The following is a 15,788-nucleotide window of genomic DNA, read 5'->3' on the forward strand; positions in this document are numbered from 1 at the left end:
ATTCTTACATGCCTTTTTCCCAGGGGTCTGTCTCCACAGTGAACTAGGCCTAAGTCCATGGGCAAGAAAATTAAGTGGAGACACCTCGAAAAATTTAGAGGCCTATGAAGGAGGGGACCCTCAGAATCCAGGGCTCAAGTTGGGGAGCCTGAAACACAAGGTTTCCTAGTCACTGACAAAGAGAGGTCTTCTCCCTCAGTAACCAGGAGCCCCAAACACAGCCCAGAACGGGGGAGGCAAGTTTCCGTACATCTGGTCATGAGCCAAGAGACCAGATGAAGAAAACTGAAGCCTGGGCTCTTCTCACAGTCTGGGGAAATCAGGCATTGGCTGTCCATCCCACATCTTACCTCCTCCCCAGAGGGTGGCTTCTGAGCCACCCTAAAAAGAGCTAAGTTCTCTGGGCTCTGGGGGAGCTTTAAGATGTTGGGGGTGGGTGACAGGGAAAGCAAAATCGCTCTAAACTCTAAAGCACTGCTCTCCAATAGCATTTTCCATGATGATGCAAATGTTCTAAACCTGTGCCGTCCAAAACAGTAGCCACTAGCTCCATGTGCCTACTGAGCACTTAGAAGGTCATGGCACTGAGGAACAGCATTTTTTTTTTTTGGCCAAACCATGAAGCTTGTGGGGTCTGAGTTCCCCGACCAGGGATTGAACCCCAGCCACAGCAGTGAAAGCGCCAAGTCCCAACACCTGGACCACCAGGGAACAGAATTGGATGCCAGGGAAATTCCGTTCCCTGAGGAAGAGAATTTTTAACATTTTAACTTAATTTTTAACAGAATTAATTTTCCTTAATTTTAACTAATTTACATTCTAATAGGCATTTGGCTAGTGGCTACTGTAATTGACAATGCAGCTCTATGGCCTTGGCGATAACGGATTCAGCTAGAAAGCGATGGAGGGAAAGCAGGGATAGTTTAGGTCCTCATCAAGCCCTGTGGGATGGGGCTGGGGTGGATGTCCTCAATAACCACAGATCACTTCTCTTGTCTCTTTATTCCTCGTGCATATCTGTCCCCTCTTTTTCTAAGTTGCTCATCACACACTGATATCCCCACTCCTTGATGGTCTCCGGTGAGTTGTTGGATGTCTCTCGGTGAAGGCGCCTGGGAGACAGAGCTTCGCACTTTCCCTGCCTGTTCTGAACTGTCTCTGGCGGGCATCAAAGACCACGTGCCCGAGCCGGGTGCCTGACCCAGGACAGTAGGGCTTCCAGCTGGTTTTGGGAGGCGTAGACATCTGGCGATAGTTCTGGCAGGTTGGAGGAACTGTATCCATGTGGTGGTACACCCAGTCTTGGCTGCCTGCTCGCTGGGAGGGTGATTGCAGCTCAATCAGCCCAGGTACCTCTGAGAAGGCTTGCAGGTCATTGTAGGCTACCTGAGCCTTGGGAGAGCAGGAGTTCTGACTGGGTGGGATAGAAGTCCATGTTATGTGCTGCCCTGCATCCTCCTTTCGAGGAACTGCCTCAGATATAAATGACTGTCGGGTCTGATGTGGGCCCAAAACTTGGACAGAGTCAGTTCCTAGAGGGTTCTTATGGAGGCCAGGATTTGGGATAAGGCATGAGTTGTTATGGAGGCCTGATCTCTTGGATGAGCCAGAGTATTGAGTAAGGGCTGGACTCTTATGGGGGCCAGGATCTCGATGAATTCCACAGTACTTGTGTAAGCTAGGGTCATGGGTATGTTCTGAGCCCCTGTCAATTCCAGCATCTTGGGTAAAGCCTGGAAGCTTGTGGAGGCCTTGGTCTTGAGCAAGGCCTGGGTTCTTGGGGAGGTCTGGGTTTTTGGTTAGGCCTGGGTTTCAGGAAACTCTGCAGACTTTGGAAGGGCCTGGGGTCCTTTGGAGGACAGAGGCTTGGTTGAGGCCTTGACTCTCAGGAAGTTCACGGGGTTGGGCCTGGCTTGGGGTTTGGGAAGTAGTGGATAACTGGGGAGGGATGGGGCCCTGGGAAGAGAGGACAGACTGAGAAGACTTGGAGGTTGGGGGAAAGGTGGGGGTTTGTATTAAGGTGGAGGGCTTCTGGTGGTTGCTGTGTTGATGAAGGACCCAGGATCCGGGAGAAACAAGCGGTAGATAAAGAGTGTATGGTGGAGGCATGGTGCATGGTGAGCTCTGGGCACTGTTTGGAGAATGGAAGCAAGGTTGAGAAGGTACAGCATCCTTGGAGTACAGGAATTTGGGGTAGACTGGAGTCGGGGGGTCCGTGTTTCTCTTCTGAGACCTGCAAGGAAGGAAGCTGCAGTAAGGGAAGGTCTTGGACTGTACAAATTTGTCTTTGGAATCATTTGAGATCTTCCATTCCATATTCCCCAACTCCAGGTAACCCAGAATGGATCCTGTGGAGGGCTTAGCACTGTCCCCACTACATTGCTTGAGTGTTTGTTCAGCTGTACCAGAGCTCACCAGACCATGCCCCTCTTGGGGCCTGGAGAGGGTACCAAAATCCTTTCTGGAATACCCAGAGTTCTGAGGGGCACACACATGGAATAAGTTCTGCTTTACCCTACGGGCATCATAGACCACACGGCCGGAGGAGAGGCCTTGGCTGAAGGCAGACAAGGTAGAGGGAATAGAATCTAGGATGGGGATAGGGGTGGTGGAAGGGACTGGAGTGTTCGTCAGGGCCATGCCCAGCGCTGGGACAGAGGTTGTGTCAGAAGTTGGGACAGGGGCTGGTGTAGGGGCTAGGGCAGGAGTAGTAGCAGGGGCAGAATTTGGGGGAGGGACCAGAGTGTATGCATGGGTATAGGTCAGATGAGCATGGGTCAGGGTGCAGAGAGAAGTGTGGCCCAGGGACTGGGCTGAGGCATGTGAGGGGGCCTGGGCTTGGGCCTGGGCTGTGGTATGGAGCTGTGGTATGCTCAGGGCCATGGACCTGGGCAGGGCTGTGCTCAGGGCTGAGGGCTGTGGAGGGGGTCTGGGCCTGGGGGGTGGTGTGCTCAGGGAGGTGGAATGTGGAGCAAGTCTCGGCCTGAGGTGGGGCGTGCTCAGTGGGATGGGTGGAGGAGAAGGTCTGGGCTTTGGCAGGAGTGTTCCCAGTGGGCTGCACTAGGGAGAAGGCCTGGGCCCAGGCGGAAGTGTGCTCATGGGCGTGGCCTCGGGAGCAGGTCTCAGACTGGGGGGTGGGTGTGCTCAGTGGGGTGGGCTGAGGAGAAGGTCTGGGCCTTGGCAGGAGCATGCGCAGGGGGCTGAACTGGGGGGCGGGTCTGGGCCCGGGCTGGGGACTGGGCTGGGTCAGAGTCTGGGGTCTTAGTCTTGCTCTCTTGGGGCAGGTGGAGTGGAACCATGTCCACCTTGCTCATCCTGCGGAGCTTGGAAGATGTCTCTTACCTGGAGTAAAAGTTGGCTTGGGACTTTAAGACTGTGACCGGAGGGGCCTCCCCAGCTCTCACTACCCGCTCCTTCCACAGTCCCCGTGGAACCTCCGTGGAAGCCCCAGCCCGTCCACACTGAGGCGGCATCCAGCAGTACTTAGAAGCCTTCTCATCTTTTCTGTCTCGTATCCAGGAGTCAGGGTGGTTTGGGTGCCCGAGCAGGAAGCTTGGGCCATGGTGGAAGCAGGGAGAAACTCTTGAGCACAGGTTCTTGGGATCCACGGAGCAGCGCATGCGCATGTGACGGCTGCCTACACAGCTTGCTTGCTTGTCTGCAGGGAAAGGCGAGGTGGGTCAGGGCCTGGGTTCCTGAGGGGCTGAGAATCAAGGCAGGGATAGAAGAAAGGGGACAGGCCCACATCCCCTGAACCCACGCCGGCGCCCGCTCACCTGTGGTGAAAAGACGTCTGAAAAGTGCCTGCAAGAATCTCTTCAGATGCCTCCAGAGCTGAGGGAAGAAGGGGAGGGGGGAGGCCGGGAGCAGGGTGAGCCCTGAAATCCAACCCTTGTCCGGCCACACCCCAGCAGCCCTCCCACCTCAGCCCCTTCAAGACCCCAGGGCTCCCCCAGCCCCACTGCACATTTCCTGCCCTGACCATAACCACCATGTTGATCCCCACGTTGACGAAGATCAAGCTGACCAGGAGCAGAATTATTGCGTCTCCTTGCTCCTGGCATTTCCTGGGGATGGGGCCAGGGAACGGCTCAGCTCCACAGTAGGTTCGCTCACCCATGGCCATTGGTCCCAGGACTGCCTGGGCCCCCTGCCCTCCACTTTTAACTGGGTGTCAGACTGGGTCATAATGGGGCAGGTGGTGACATCACAGTGAGGGAGGGGGACGAAAAGGAGGGCCCAGGGTGGCATTGCCTGGTAACCAGGGTCAGGTAAGCTGAGCTTGGACAGTCAAACAGGGCCCGTAGGCCGGCACACCTCCCGAGCGGTCATTCATTTGCTCACCGCCCGCTCACTCACTTGTTCGAATGACACATTGCGTCTCTTGGCCCCTCTTGAGACTAGGAAGACCTTGGCCTCAGAGGCCTGCTGAAGGCCTGGCTGGAGTCCAGAGCCTCAGCCTTCTTCATGCCCTTCACTGGGCCTGGAGCTGGACCTGCCCAGATGTGGAACCTCCCAGATGGAAGCAGCTTCTTGTATGAGGCTCTCTGTGGACAGGGACAGCTGAGACACAGAGGAGGTGCCCAGAGACCAGGGGTTTGGAGTCTGCAGCTGCAGATGTACTTAGTGCATGGCATAGGACCAGGAGGGGCCTGCTGGCAGGACTGTGGCCACTAAACCAAGGGACCCTCAGGCCAAGAAGGGGACACTGGCTTCTTATTGCAGGAAGCCAAGCGCAGGGACCCAGGCTGGCAGAAGGAGTGGCGCTTCCAAGCCACAGACCACCAATGTTTCCTGGACTCTGGCGCTCTTTATTCCTCTCTCCATGCCCTGCCGCCCCCTGCCCCTGCCCCCATTTGCTGCTGGTAAGTTCATTTTCCCAGTCTGGCTCCCGTGCAGAGAGGGCCTGGAGGCCGAGGTGGAAGGTAGCAGCGAGTTGGCCCGCGCTTGGCCCTCCTGCGGTTGCCGCTTCAGCACCAGGCTGTCATACACCTGGTAGTTGGCATTGCCCCCCGGGTTCCAGCTGAGTGGCATGAAGGTGGGTGGGGGTGGAGGGTGCTCGGTAGCCTGGACTTCGGGAAGGGGCTGGGAGGAGCGGAGGAGCAGCGCTGAGCTGGGAGCCGGGGCCCGCTGGTACGAGGCCTCGGCCAGCACCGTGAGGGAGGCGGAGGCAGCCAGAGGGCGCTGCATGGGCAGCATATCAGCCCATTCGGCCGCCCGGCGCCGCACCTCGTGGGGATCCCGGGAGTAGTTCAAGTGTCCCGTGGAGAGGTGTGGCCTGCGGTTGGGCTGGCTGTGAGCACAGCTGGGGAGGCTCCGTCCACTGGCCGGTGGGGAGTTGCGCTGCCAGGCTTCGGGCCGGCAGCCCCGAGGCACCAAGCGGATGGAGGCCCAGAGCCCTCCAGACCACGCCGCTGCTGATCCCAGGAGTCATACGGGAGCTGGCCCCTTGAGGGGTAAGTGCTGTGCCCCCCAGGGACCCACGAGGGGTTAGGGGGCAATCGTCGGGGAGGTGGTGGAGACGAGGTCCACCGGTCAGCCTCCACGTTGCCCCAGATGCAGGTTGGTGAGCAGGGGGCCCCGAAGGACTGCAGGCTTAGCTCGGACTTGGCCTCCACACGCTTGGCCATGCGGCGCAGCTTGGGCGACAGGTAGAGACAGGGTGGTGGCAGGCTGGCCAGGATCCCACCCTGGCGGCCCCAGAGGCCCACGTTGGAGGGCAGGCCCATCTGCTGGTAGAGCCCTCCCCAGCACCCCCACGGGTACTTGGGTTGTGGGAAGGAAAGATCATCCTCCTGCTCCAGGTAGGAGTCCCGGTCCTCCCAATCAAAGGAGGGCATCGGCCGCAGCTGTGACATCCCGTGGCTGCGATGCGGCCTACGGAAGCCTGAGCGGCTGTAGGGGAATTGTCTGCGGTTCTTTGGCCTCCGCTGGTGGCTGCCGGGGCGGCGGCTGCAGCTGCGTCTATGGTTGCAGAGATGATGGTAGGAGGACAGGGAGTAGCAAGCGGGCCGGGCCATCTTCATTTCCACAGGGTCCAGGGTGCAGTGGATGTGGACTTCATGGGCCTTGGCAGGAGGATGTTTGGGGGACCTTTCACAAGCCTGTGAGATTTCATCTGGGGGAAGCGAGAGTCCGTGAGGGCAGGGCGACTGTCAGAAGAGTTCAGGGTTGGGAATCTGGAGGCCTGGGTTTCTAGGGCCCAGGGAGTGGCGGGGGGGTGCCACTTACCTGTCTTCCGTACTTACTTTTCTGGTTAATCCAATAGATGGTCTTGTTTAAGGCATTCTGGAGCCCATGCCATACCTGGGGTTGGTGGGGTGGGGTGGGTGAAAATGAAGGCCAGGCTCTGTACCCTCACCCCCCCCTCCCAGCCAAGACCGTTCCTGCAGTTGGAGGTGCAGGCTGCAGCTGGTTCCCACCCTCAGCCCTCTTCACCCCTACTGGTGGTCCCCAACCATCTCTGACCATAGTTGCCATGCTGATCCCAATGCTGACAAGAACGACAAGGCCCAGCAGCAGCAGTAGGAAGTCCTCCACATTCTGGGTTCTTTCTTGGTATTGATGGCAGCACCCCAGGTTGTCATACCAGAGCCGGTTTTCCATGGTGGGGGGGGTCCTAGAGCCACCTGGGCCGCGGGCCGCCCCCCCACCACCACCGGCCCTGACCCACAGTGCACTCATGCCAGGACCTGCGGACACCCACCAACAGGTGAGGGAGCATGGTCATAATGAGACACGTTGCAGGGAGTCACAATGCCGAGGTGGCCAATCTTTCATCCACTCAGCTGGCCCTTTATGTGGCCATCTCTGCCCTCGGCTCCCACTACATGGAGCCTAGTCCCCAGAGTTCAGTCTGTCCTTCTGTCTCCATGGGGCCTTGCTTAACTTGATTTGCAAGCATGGTTGCTACAGATGAGAGACCGTCTTCATAGGGACTGAATCATGCATAAAGGATTTCCTCCATTTCATTGTTCGAGACATTATGGCAGCTTATGTAGCCTGTTGGGATTCTTCGAACTAGCCTGTGGTTCTTAAAAAGTTTCAAGAGAAGCCAGAAATCCAAATTTCTCTGTGAAATATCCACATTTCAAAAGTAGCAAACCAATTCAAATTTTAAATTCTGCTGGCCAACAACATGGGCCAAACAAAACACACCAGTTTGTAACCTCTGATGTATACTGTATAATGCTTCTGTTCTCATCTTCTCATATGATCCTCAGACTAGGGAGCAGATACTATTATTAGCTTCATTTTACAGATGGGGAAACTGAGGCACAGGGCAGTTTAGTAGCTTGTCCAAAGTTTGAGCACCAAAGCTGGAACTTGAGGTTTTTACAGTGTGCTTTTTTATCCTCATCACAAATGCATCCTTTTAGAAATAAACTTTTTTTTTTTCTAAAGATATTACAAAATACAATAAACTACAGGAAGGTAAAAACAAAGAAAAAACGACCACTGGTCCCAACATGCAAACATAAACACTGTTACTTAGTGTATTTCCTTACAGAAAAAAAATTTCCCTGTTCATTCAACCAGAGGTACCGGCTGTATAGGTTAGGATCTGTGCTAGGTGCTGGGGATATTACAGTGAACAGACATAGTTCCTGCCCTCAGAAGGCTTACAATCTAGTTCTTGTTCTTTGTTCCATTCATTGCCAACCTAGATGTGAATATCCAATGGAGCTTCTTCAAGAAGCCAAAGAGTAAATAAGCGGATAGTGCATTTCAGGTGGGCCCAAGGCCCCCATCTGCCCAGTCCCACTTGGGCTTCCTCCCTAGAAACGAAATGATGAGAGGATTGGACTCCTAGTGAAGGAGTTAAGATGCAGAAAGGGATAGGACTTGAGAGTCCTACCAAACTCTCAATTCAACTGGCCGAGGACCTCGGTCTCGGCCCTCTCGTCCTCAAGGAAAGGGGTCGGGAGGGGCCAAGTGGTACGTGGCGTCCTGAAAGATGACGAGGGTCCCGACGCTCGTGAAGATGATGAAGGTCCACAGGAAGAGGCAGTCCACCACCATGACCACAAACTGCCAGTCCTCCTTCAGCTGGGGGTAGGAAGAGGAAACTGTTCCTGAGCTCCAGACCCCCAGGGAAGGCGGCCCCAAGGCCCTGTACTGCACCCAGGTGCTCCTACCACGGCTTTGAGACAAGGGCGGGCCCGCAGAATAGCAGAGAGCGAAACTGCGGGCGACCGAGGTGAGTAAAGAACAAGTCGGAAACCAGGAGGCGGGACCAAGTGAGGCAAACTTCCAATCAGAAATAAAATCGAGTGCTGGGGGCGGAGCCTAAGTTTGTGGGTGGAGCCAAGGCCACCCAGGCCTTGCCTTGGCCCACCCTCTTTGGATTCACCGCGTCGTGGTCCTCCTGTTCCTGCAGCTGTTGAGCGATGTAGCTGATTGAGGAAACGACCTCCCGTAGCTCGGGAGGCAGGCCCACAGCCCGGTGTGGACCATCGGTAAATCGCCGCAGGGCCGGGGCAGACAGTTCAGGCTGGAACCTGGAAGAGGCGAGTCTGTTTGGCCACGACCGGGGCACAAAGACGGCCTGCGCGGCTGCTCTAGGCCCCACCCCAACTCCCTCCTCCAACGCCCACCCAGGTTTCAAAACGCGAGAGAGCACTTCAGGTTCTCTCCGACAGCGGCGACCTCTCTAGCCTTCCGCAATTCCTCCTATTCCCTTACGCTTTACTTCCCACCTCCCCGCAAAGTGGGCAACAGAAGGGATACTACAAGTCCCATGATGCTCAACCATGACAACCTCCGGGAGCTTAGGACGCCTGCCTCCGCACAGTCTCCTGGGAACTGTAGTTCTCCCTCTCCCTTCTACATGGGCGATGGGGAGTAGATACTACCTGTTGGGTTTGGGGAAGAGAAAATCATTTGGTGGCTTGCGGATGAAATATTCATCTGTTCCCCGACCCCAGCCACTTCCTGGAGAATCCCTGAGAGGTATAGGAGGTGGCTCCGGTTTCTGGTCTCTCTCAGGTTTGGGTCTCTTCAGACCCAGATACGGAGGGAGTTTGTGGATAAGATCTGCTGAGTAGAAGAAGAGGCGTATTGGAGGGGGCTCTTATGCTCTCAGACCAGAAGGGAAGCCGCCAACCACCCCCACGGCATGTGCCCATTCCTGTGCATGCGTGCATGCGTCCCACAGATGAAATGCAACTACACAGCCCAAGAGTTCTTAAGTGGGTTAGGAGGCATCCTGACTGGAAAGAAAAGTTCTGAGGGCTTCCACCCTGATAGTACCTAACCCTTAGAATGCTTCCTTGGGACCCACAATGGGCAGTATTGATGAAGATAGTCTGGGATCTACGCAGCGTCAATGATGGGAGGATAAAATTAATTGGGCAACATTTCAACACCCAAAGACCTTGGCACTTTGACACTCTACCAGGAGTTGTAGTTCTCCCTCAGGTCTGTGAAAGGGAAGGTTGAAGTTGGTGGGAGGGAGGAGCGATACCTGGACAAAAAGCCAAATACTAGGATTGAGAGTTAACACAGGTTGGAGAGGAGATCTTCTTACCTGACGGACCTAAAGGGGCATTTGGTGGGTGTGGGGTGAGCGATGGTGCAGGTTGAGGTCTACGACGCTAAGGATGACTGAGAAGGTGACGAGGACCATGGTAAACATGAGGTATTTGATAATCATGGGGACAGACGGGGAGGTCTCAGGCACTTTGTCTGCCGGCAGCAGCAGGAACACAGGAAGGGTCAGCAGGGCAAAGGTCGAGAGCCCCATCTTCTCTCCTTGGGGGACAGAGGGGAAGGCGGAAGGATTAGGCTTTGCCAGAAAGCAATCTCCCCGGCATAATCAGTGACCGTGTTTCCAGCCCACTCAAGGACAGGCTTTTGGAAGGGTCAACTGCATGTAACTAACTCCTACATTTATACCTCCAACCTGGACTGATTCCCCTAAATTCCACACTTGTATCCACCTGCCTACTTAACCTCTCAATTTGGGTGTCCACTAGACATCTCGAACTTCACATGTCCAAAACTTAATTCCCTCACCACCGACTCCCGCCATAGTCTTCCTCAGTTCACAAATGACAACTTGATCTTTCCTGTGGCTCAGGCCAAATCCCTTTGAGTCATTCTCAGCTCTCCTCTCTCTCATCCCATATCCAATCCATACCAAACCCTGTTGGCTCTACCTTCAAAATATATCCTGAAACTGATGACTTATCACATCTACCACTACCATCCTGGCACAAGCCACCATTACCTCAGATCTGAGTTATTATAAAGGCCTCCTCTTTGCTTCATCCTTTGCCCCCCTGCTGACTGTTCTCAACAGAGCAGCCAGATTGACCCCGTTAAAATGTAAACCAGATCATACCACTCCAGTGGCTTCCCATCGCCTTTAGCATAAAAGTCCATACTGAAGTCTACAAGGCCTTCCCATTAGTTCTCTGACTACATCTCATACTGTTTTCTCTCTTGCTTACTTCATTTATTACTTCATTGGCTATTTCTTGAATATGCAAGGCACACGCCCACCTCAAAGCTTTTTGCACTCACTGTTAACTCCTCCTGCTAATTTCTTCCCCCAGATATCTACCAGGGTCATTCTCTCACTTCCTTCAAGTCTTTGTTCAACTATTGATCAAACATTCCCTTTTTAGTGAGGCATTCACTGACCATCCTATTTTTAAATTGCAACCCCTGTGATGAACCATAGCGGAAAAGAATATGAAAAAAATATATATCTATAAATGAGTCACTTTGCTGTACAGCAGAAATGAAACACAACATTGTAAATCAACTATATTTCAATAAAATTGTTTAAATAAATAAATAAATTGCAACCCATACTCCCATTCGCATCCTCCCCAAACCCTTTTCCCATTTTTCCTTCTTAGGAATTGACCTCTCCTAATATACTATCTAGGAATTCCCTGGTGGCACAGTGGTTAGGAATCCACCTGCCAATGCAGGGGACGCGGGTTCGAGCCCTGGTCAGGGAAGATCCCACATACCGCGGAGCAACTGAGCCCGTGCGCCACAACTACTGAGCCTGTGCTCTAGAGCCCGCCAGCCACAACTACTGAGCCCACGTGCCACAACTACTGAAGCCCGTGCGCCTAGATTCTGTGTTCCACAACAAGAGGACCCACCGCAGTGAGTAACCCGTGCACTGCAACGAAAGTAGCCCCTGTTCACCACAACTAGAGAAAGCTCCCGCGCAGCAACGAAGACCCAACGCAGCCTAAATTAATTAATTAAAAAAATAATAATACACTATTCAATGGGTTTATTATGTTTGCTGACTGTCTCCCCACTAGAATATAAACTCCATGAGAGCAGGGATTTTTGTCTGTTTTATTCACTGATGTATTCCCAGCGCCTTGCACATTACAGATGTTCAACAAATATTGTTAAATGAGTGAGTGGACCAACCCCTGTAGCAGGAACTATATAGCAAGTCGAAGGATCTAAAAATGAAACCAAGTATATAAGAATATGCCAGGTGACTGGTTATTACTGTGGCATACAACAGGCGCTGAAAACTTCATGGAAGCTATTGAAATAAGTAACTATTATGGTCTGTTCTACTTTAGTCCTGTAATATTGGGTTCCAAGATTTGCCTTGCTCCAGGAAGAAGGAGAAGTTACATGTGGAAGTGTGTTCTAGAGATGCATCACTCTCCTTCCCTAGACTGAGAGAGGGCTTGATTACAGAGAGAAGGAAAGCGTGTGTTTTTTGTTTGTTTTGTTTTGTTTTTCAGGCCACAGCAGTGAAAGCCCAGAATCCTAACCACTAGGCTACCAGAGAACTCCCAGTAAAGCATCTTTGAATATGAGAGTTTAGGATATCAGTCTCTGGATCAGACTAGTACTAAGCAGGGTTGGAACAGCAATACTGCCTCTCTCTGTGTAATGTCAGGTGAATGACTTAAACTCACTTAGCCTCTGTGAAACGGGCAGACAATTCAGTACTTACCTCACAGAGTTGTGAAGATTAGAACTGAGTTAATATATGTAACACATTATTTGTATTATCTTATAGCAAGTGCTCCAAATTAGAAAAGACTATACCTACACGTACACAAAGCTTACAGAGTACCAGGCATAGTTCTATTAACTCAGTTAATCCTCAAAATAGTCCTATGTGGGAGGGACAAAGACTGTCCTATTTCCAGATCAGGACACTAAGAGATTAAGGAATTTGCCCAAGGTTACTCTGTTAGCATATTGTGCTGTCTCCCAGAGAAATGTTGGCTATTATTTCCAAGGGACATAGGAGGTTAAGGGACTAGTAGGCGGCATTTGACAAGTGGGGAGGGAGGATGCCAGGAATGGGGAAAGGGAAAGGAAGCATTAGGTGAGCCTGGGAGTTTGTTGGTCAGAGGAGTGGCAGTTCCAAGGATGAGATCCTAGGATTCTGAAGGGAAGAGTTCAGAAGTTACTGGGTGCAGAGAAGTGAGCAGCAGAGGGGAGGTAGAGCTTGAGGTTGGAGGGGAAATCTGGATGCAGAGGCAAAGGCTCTTCCTGAAAGGAAAACCTGGGTGAGATTGCTGAAGCACAGTTCATGAAGGCTTGAGTTGGCAGGAAAACCTTCCCTGTATTATGGGTGAAGAGCAAGAACCTGAGCTATTGGTAAGAAGGAGTGCTGGGCCCCTTCCCCTCTTACCTGCATCTGGTGGCAGGTAGAAGACGAAGATGGCCAGAAGAGTGATGAGGATGCATGGGGCAATGACGGTGACCAGGTAAAAGAGAGGCTTCCGGCAAATGATGAGGTACAAGGTGACTTCTTCATGCCGCCTTTCCCCCCCTCCCCTACGATCCACTGGAGGCTGGATTAGCCGAGAAGGCTTGTGAATAATCTCCCATTGACCATTCTCTTGGGGAGAGTGGGGGGAGAAGAGAAGGTGACACAGATGTGGAACCTGTCTTTGTTGGTGCCAGATACGGCTTTCTTTTCTTTTTTTCTTTTTTTTTTTGCCTCACTGCGCCACCGCGCTGCTTGTGGGATCTTAGTTCCCCAACGCGGGATTGAACCCGGGCCCTCAGCAGTGAAAGTGTGGAGTCCTAACCACTGGACCGCCAGGGAATTCCCAGATATGGCTTTCTCTGCCACATCCTAGAGCAGTGGGCACTGATGTAATAAGGGGCTAGCTATGGTCCCTGGTCTGGACAGCCCATCTCTAATAAATTTGAGCAAGTCTCAACTTCCATAACCACAAAATATAGACAGTTATACCTATCTTGCTGAACCCACAGGGACTCACTGAGGGAATATATTTATCAGCCTGTCAGAAACTGGAAATCGTAAAGCCCATGGACATGGGAGCCAAGCCCACTCACCAATAAAGTTGCCTTCATGAATATGCACTTCCTGCCGCTCCTGCCCATCGGGACCCAACCCGGTCTGCAGACTGACTTCTGAGCTGTCATAGCTATAGGAACTGAACACCATGGTGCAGTTCTGCCAGTCAAAGGGGAAGTAGGTGACCTGGATGGAGTGGAGAGTCACTAGAGCTGCCAGAGAGCTGGTCAGGGCTGGGGGAGTTGGGGAGGTCACAGGGCAGACAGGGGTCAGAGGATATGGTGCACCAGGGAGATAGGGATCACCAGGGGGAGATCGCAGAGAAGTGGAGTCACAGAGGAATAAGAAGGTTATGCGGGGAGGTCATGGACAATGGAGGGCGGCGGTCACTGAGGAAGACTGGAAGTCAATGAAAGTGGACAGAGAAGATGAAACTCAATGGAAAATCAGAAGGGTAAGAGAGACGTGAGGGTCATGGGGATTATGGAGGAGGGATATCTGAGTGAGGGTTTCTAGGAGCGCCTTGAGCTTCCCAGGTGGGGCCCGGACACCTGGATGCTGCAGCTGCTGCGATAGATGCCCGGGGGCTGCCAGCGCACGGAGCCGTCGGACGACACCATGACGCTGATGTCCAGAGCAACATCAAAATTTCCGTCGTTGCTGCCCGGAAAGAATCTTCTCATCTGGGTTCAGGTCCCTCCCTCCGGAGGCCGCGCCCCTCCAGAGGCCCTGCGCCACCTCCCAGACTCTGGGAACATCCTTACTTGTTTAGGAGCACCACGTCTGGTAGCCACACGGATTCGGCAGTGATGCGGAGTGAATCGATGCCCTCTTGCTCCTCAGGGTCCCAGCTCAGCCTGTAGTCAGTCCACTCCTAGGGAAGCAGAGGCTGAGGGGCCGTCTCCGGCTGGAGGTTGGAAGGAGTCTTGGGATGTGCGAAGAAAGCCCGGGCAGGGAATGCAAGGGAGGAGAGCCGCGCAGGCATGGTCTGTGGTTCTGGAGGCCGGGGCCCTGTTTAAGACTCCACCTGCACTCTTTGGGACCCTATCAACTGATTTCCCCTTCTCTCTCATCGGGCCCCAATTTCTTCTTTCTGTAAAAAAGAGGGAGTTGCACGCTAGCCTCTAAAACAGTGGTTTTCAAACTGTAGTTAACGACCCTTTTCATAGGTCCGGAATCAAATGAGTGGCCCCAAACCAGTGTTAAAAATAATTTAGAATGAAAAATGCATGGAATGCAGCTCCCATAGTAAAGATAGGTATTGTTTCCTGAAGCTTCTGTTTCAGTTATAAATGTGTTTTCTGAGGTCGTGATGCAAAAAAGAAAAAAACAAATCTTACCAGGCGGAACATTCGAGGAAATTGTAAAGGCAGCGGCATGCCCGCCCTTTCCCACCGTGCGGGGTTCTCCGTACCAGGTCTAAGCAGACCTTTGTGCTCATCTCCTCATCCTTCTCGTACTAGAAGGGAAAAGTTTAAAGGGTAGATATGATGTCAGTGTAGAGAAATGAGGGGCTCGGTGGGTAAACTCTCCCTGGAAACTCCCCTCTTTTTCTGAGTCGCACCCTCTTGGGTTCAAAGCCCACCTCCTATAAACTGCGTTGGCTTAAGCTCCGCCTCTATCTCGTAAACTTCCTGCTGGCCGTACAGCCAGCCAGTTCATTTACCAGTCCTGGCCCCGGCCGGAGTTAATCTCTGCCCGCTGTTGTTTATTGACCCTGTCCGGCACCAAGGTCCGCCCCAGCCTGTGACCCCGCCTCAAGTTCCGATCTCCGGCCTGTCCATCGGTCCCAGCTCCACTTTGAGATGCGCCAACAGGCCATTTCATCATCCTGCCCGGCTCAATACTGGCCCTTCCAGCAGCCACGCCCACAGCTTGTCCATTGGTCCGATTTCGACCCAATCTCTACTAACGGCCAGTCAGTCACCCAGCCTGGCCTCGCCCCGGACCCCGTCCCCGGTGGTCCCTGGGTTCCGCCCTGCCTAAAGCCACGCCCCCCAGCCGGCTAGTGGGCCAGACCTCAACTCCCCGCTTGTGCCCTCACCAGGCTGATTAATTGCGCTAGGCTGAGACCAATGCTGACCCCGACGCAGTCTCCCACCTCCCACGACGGCCTCACCGAGCTATCATAGCCCGAGCAAAGTTTCTCGTGGAGTCGGCCCTCCGCCTCTGAGCCGCGGGCGCCTGGAGGAGGAGAGAACTGAGTGAAGCCGTGGTGCCCGGCCACGACCTCTGGCCCTGTTACTGCCCCTTTGACGCTCAGACTTACCCGGGGCGAACGGCGCCCCCAACGCCCCCAGCAGCAGCAGCAGCGCCCCTGGGATCATAGCCCGCCCGCGTCGCTCAGTGAGTCCGCTTGGGTGAGCCGCCAGGACAGCCAGCGCAGGGGAAGTGACGAGGCGCCCAGGAATGTGCACCTGTTATTGGGGGGCAGCCGCCAGCCTACCCGCCCCGCCCCTGGGACTTGACCCCTCCCCGAGCGGCTGCCAAAGCCTGCTACCCACAGATGGCA

At 53.7% G+C, this 15,788-nt stretch overlaps 3 protein-coding genes across 3 annotated transcripts in view; all 3 read right to left on the minus strand.

The window, feature by feature from the left end:
* The window catches only part of LOC117199193 (uncharacterized protein SPEM3-like), a 111,241-nt gene extending 106,749 nt beyond the window's left edge, over positions 1 to 4,492 (minus strand). Inside the window, exons 1-4 of the mRNA XM_049701815.1 lie at positions 3,983 to 4,492; positions 3,777 to 3,834; positions 3,343 to 3,658; positions 697 to 2,233 (exon numbers count right to left, since the gene is read on the minus strand). Coding sequence (XP_049557772.1) covers positions 1,813 to 2,233; positions 3,343 to 3,658; positions 3,777 to 3,834; positions 3,983 to 4,126 — 939 coding nt within the window. The 5' untranslated portion in view covers positions 4,127 to 4,492 and the 3' untranslated portion in view covers positions 697 to 1,812. The remainder of the gene's footprint in view (positions 1 to 696; positions 2,234 to 3,342; positions 3,659 to 3,776; positions 3,835 to 3,982) is intronic.
* Positions 1 to 7,081, minus strand: part of LOC101278225 (uncharacterized protein SPEM2-like) — a 115,404-nt gene extending 108,323 nt beyond the window's left edge. Inside the window, 4 exon segments of the mRNA XM_049701801.1 lie at positions 4,496 to 5,378; positions 5,381 to 6,118; positions 6,249 to 6,306; positions 6,469 to 7,081. Coding sequence (XP_049557758.1) covers positions 4,717 to 5,378; positions 5,381 to 6,118; positions 6,249 to 6,306; positions 6,469 to 6,684 — 1,674 coding nt within the window. The 5' untranslated portion in view covers positions 6,685 to 7,081 and the 3' untranslated portion in view covers positions 4,496 to 4,716.
* A 150-nt stretch (positions 7,082 to 7,231) lies between these two features.
* On the minus strand, positions 7,232 to 15,758 carry LOC101278466 (acetylcholine receptor subunit beta-like). Its single transcript, XM_049701928.1, is given in 11 exon segments — positions 7,232 to 8,049; positions 8,354 to 8,501; positions 8,856 to 9,070; positions 9,365 to 9,753; positions 12,641 to 12,850; positions 13,315 to 13,462; positions 13,828 to 13,936; positions 14,041 to 14,150; positions 14,691 to 14,735; positions 15,321 to 15,460; positions 15,546 to 15,758. Coding segments are annotated over 11 exon segments (1,713 nt in total). The 5' UTR covers positions 15,604 to 15,758; the 3' UTR covers positions 7,232 to 7,908.
* Positions 15,759 to 15,788: the final 30 nt, after the last annotated feature.

This window comes from Orcinus orca, chromosome 19 (assembly GCF_937001465.1).
Source record: "Orcinus orca chromosome 19, mOrcOrc1.1, whole genome shotgun sequence".
NCBI lineage: Eukaryota > Metazoa > Chordata > Mammalia > Artiodactyla > Delphinidae > Orcinus > Orcinus orca.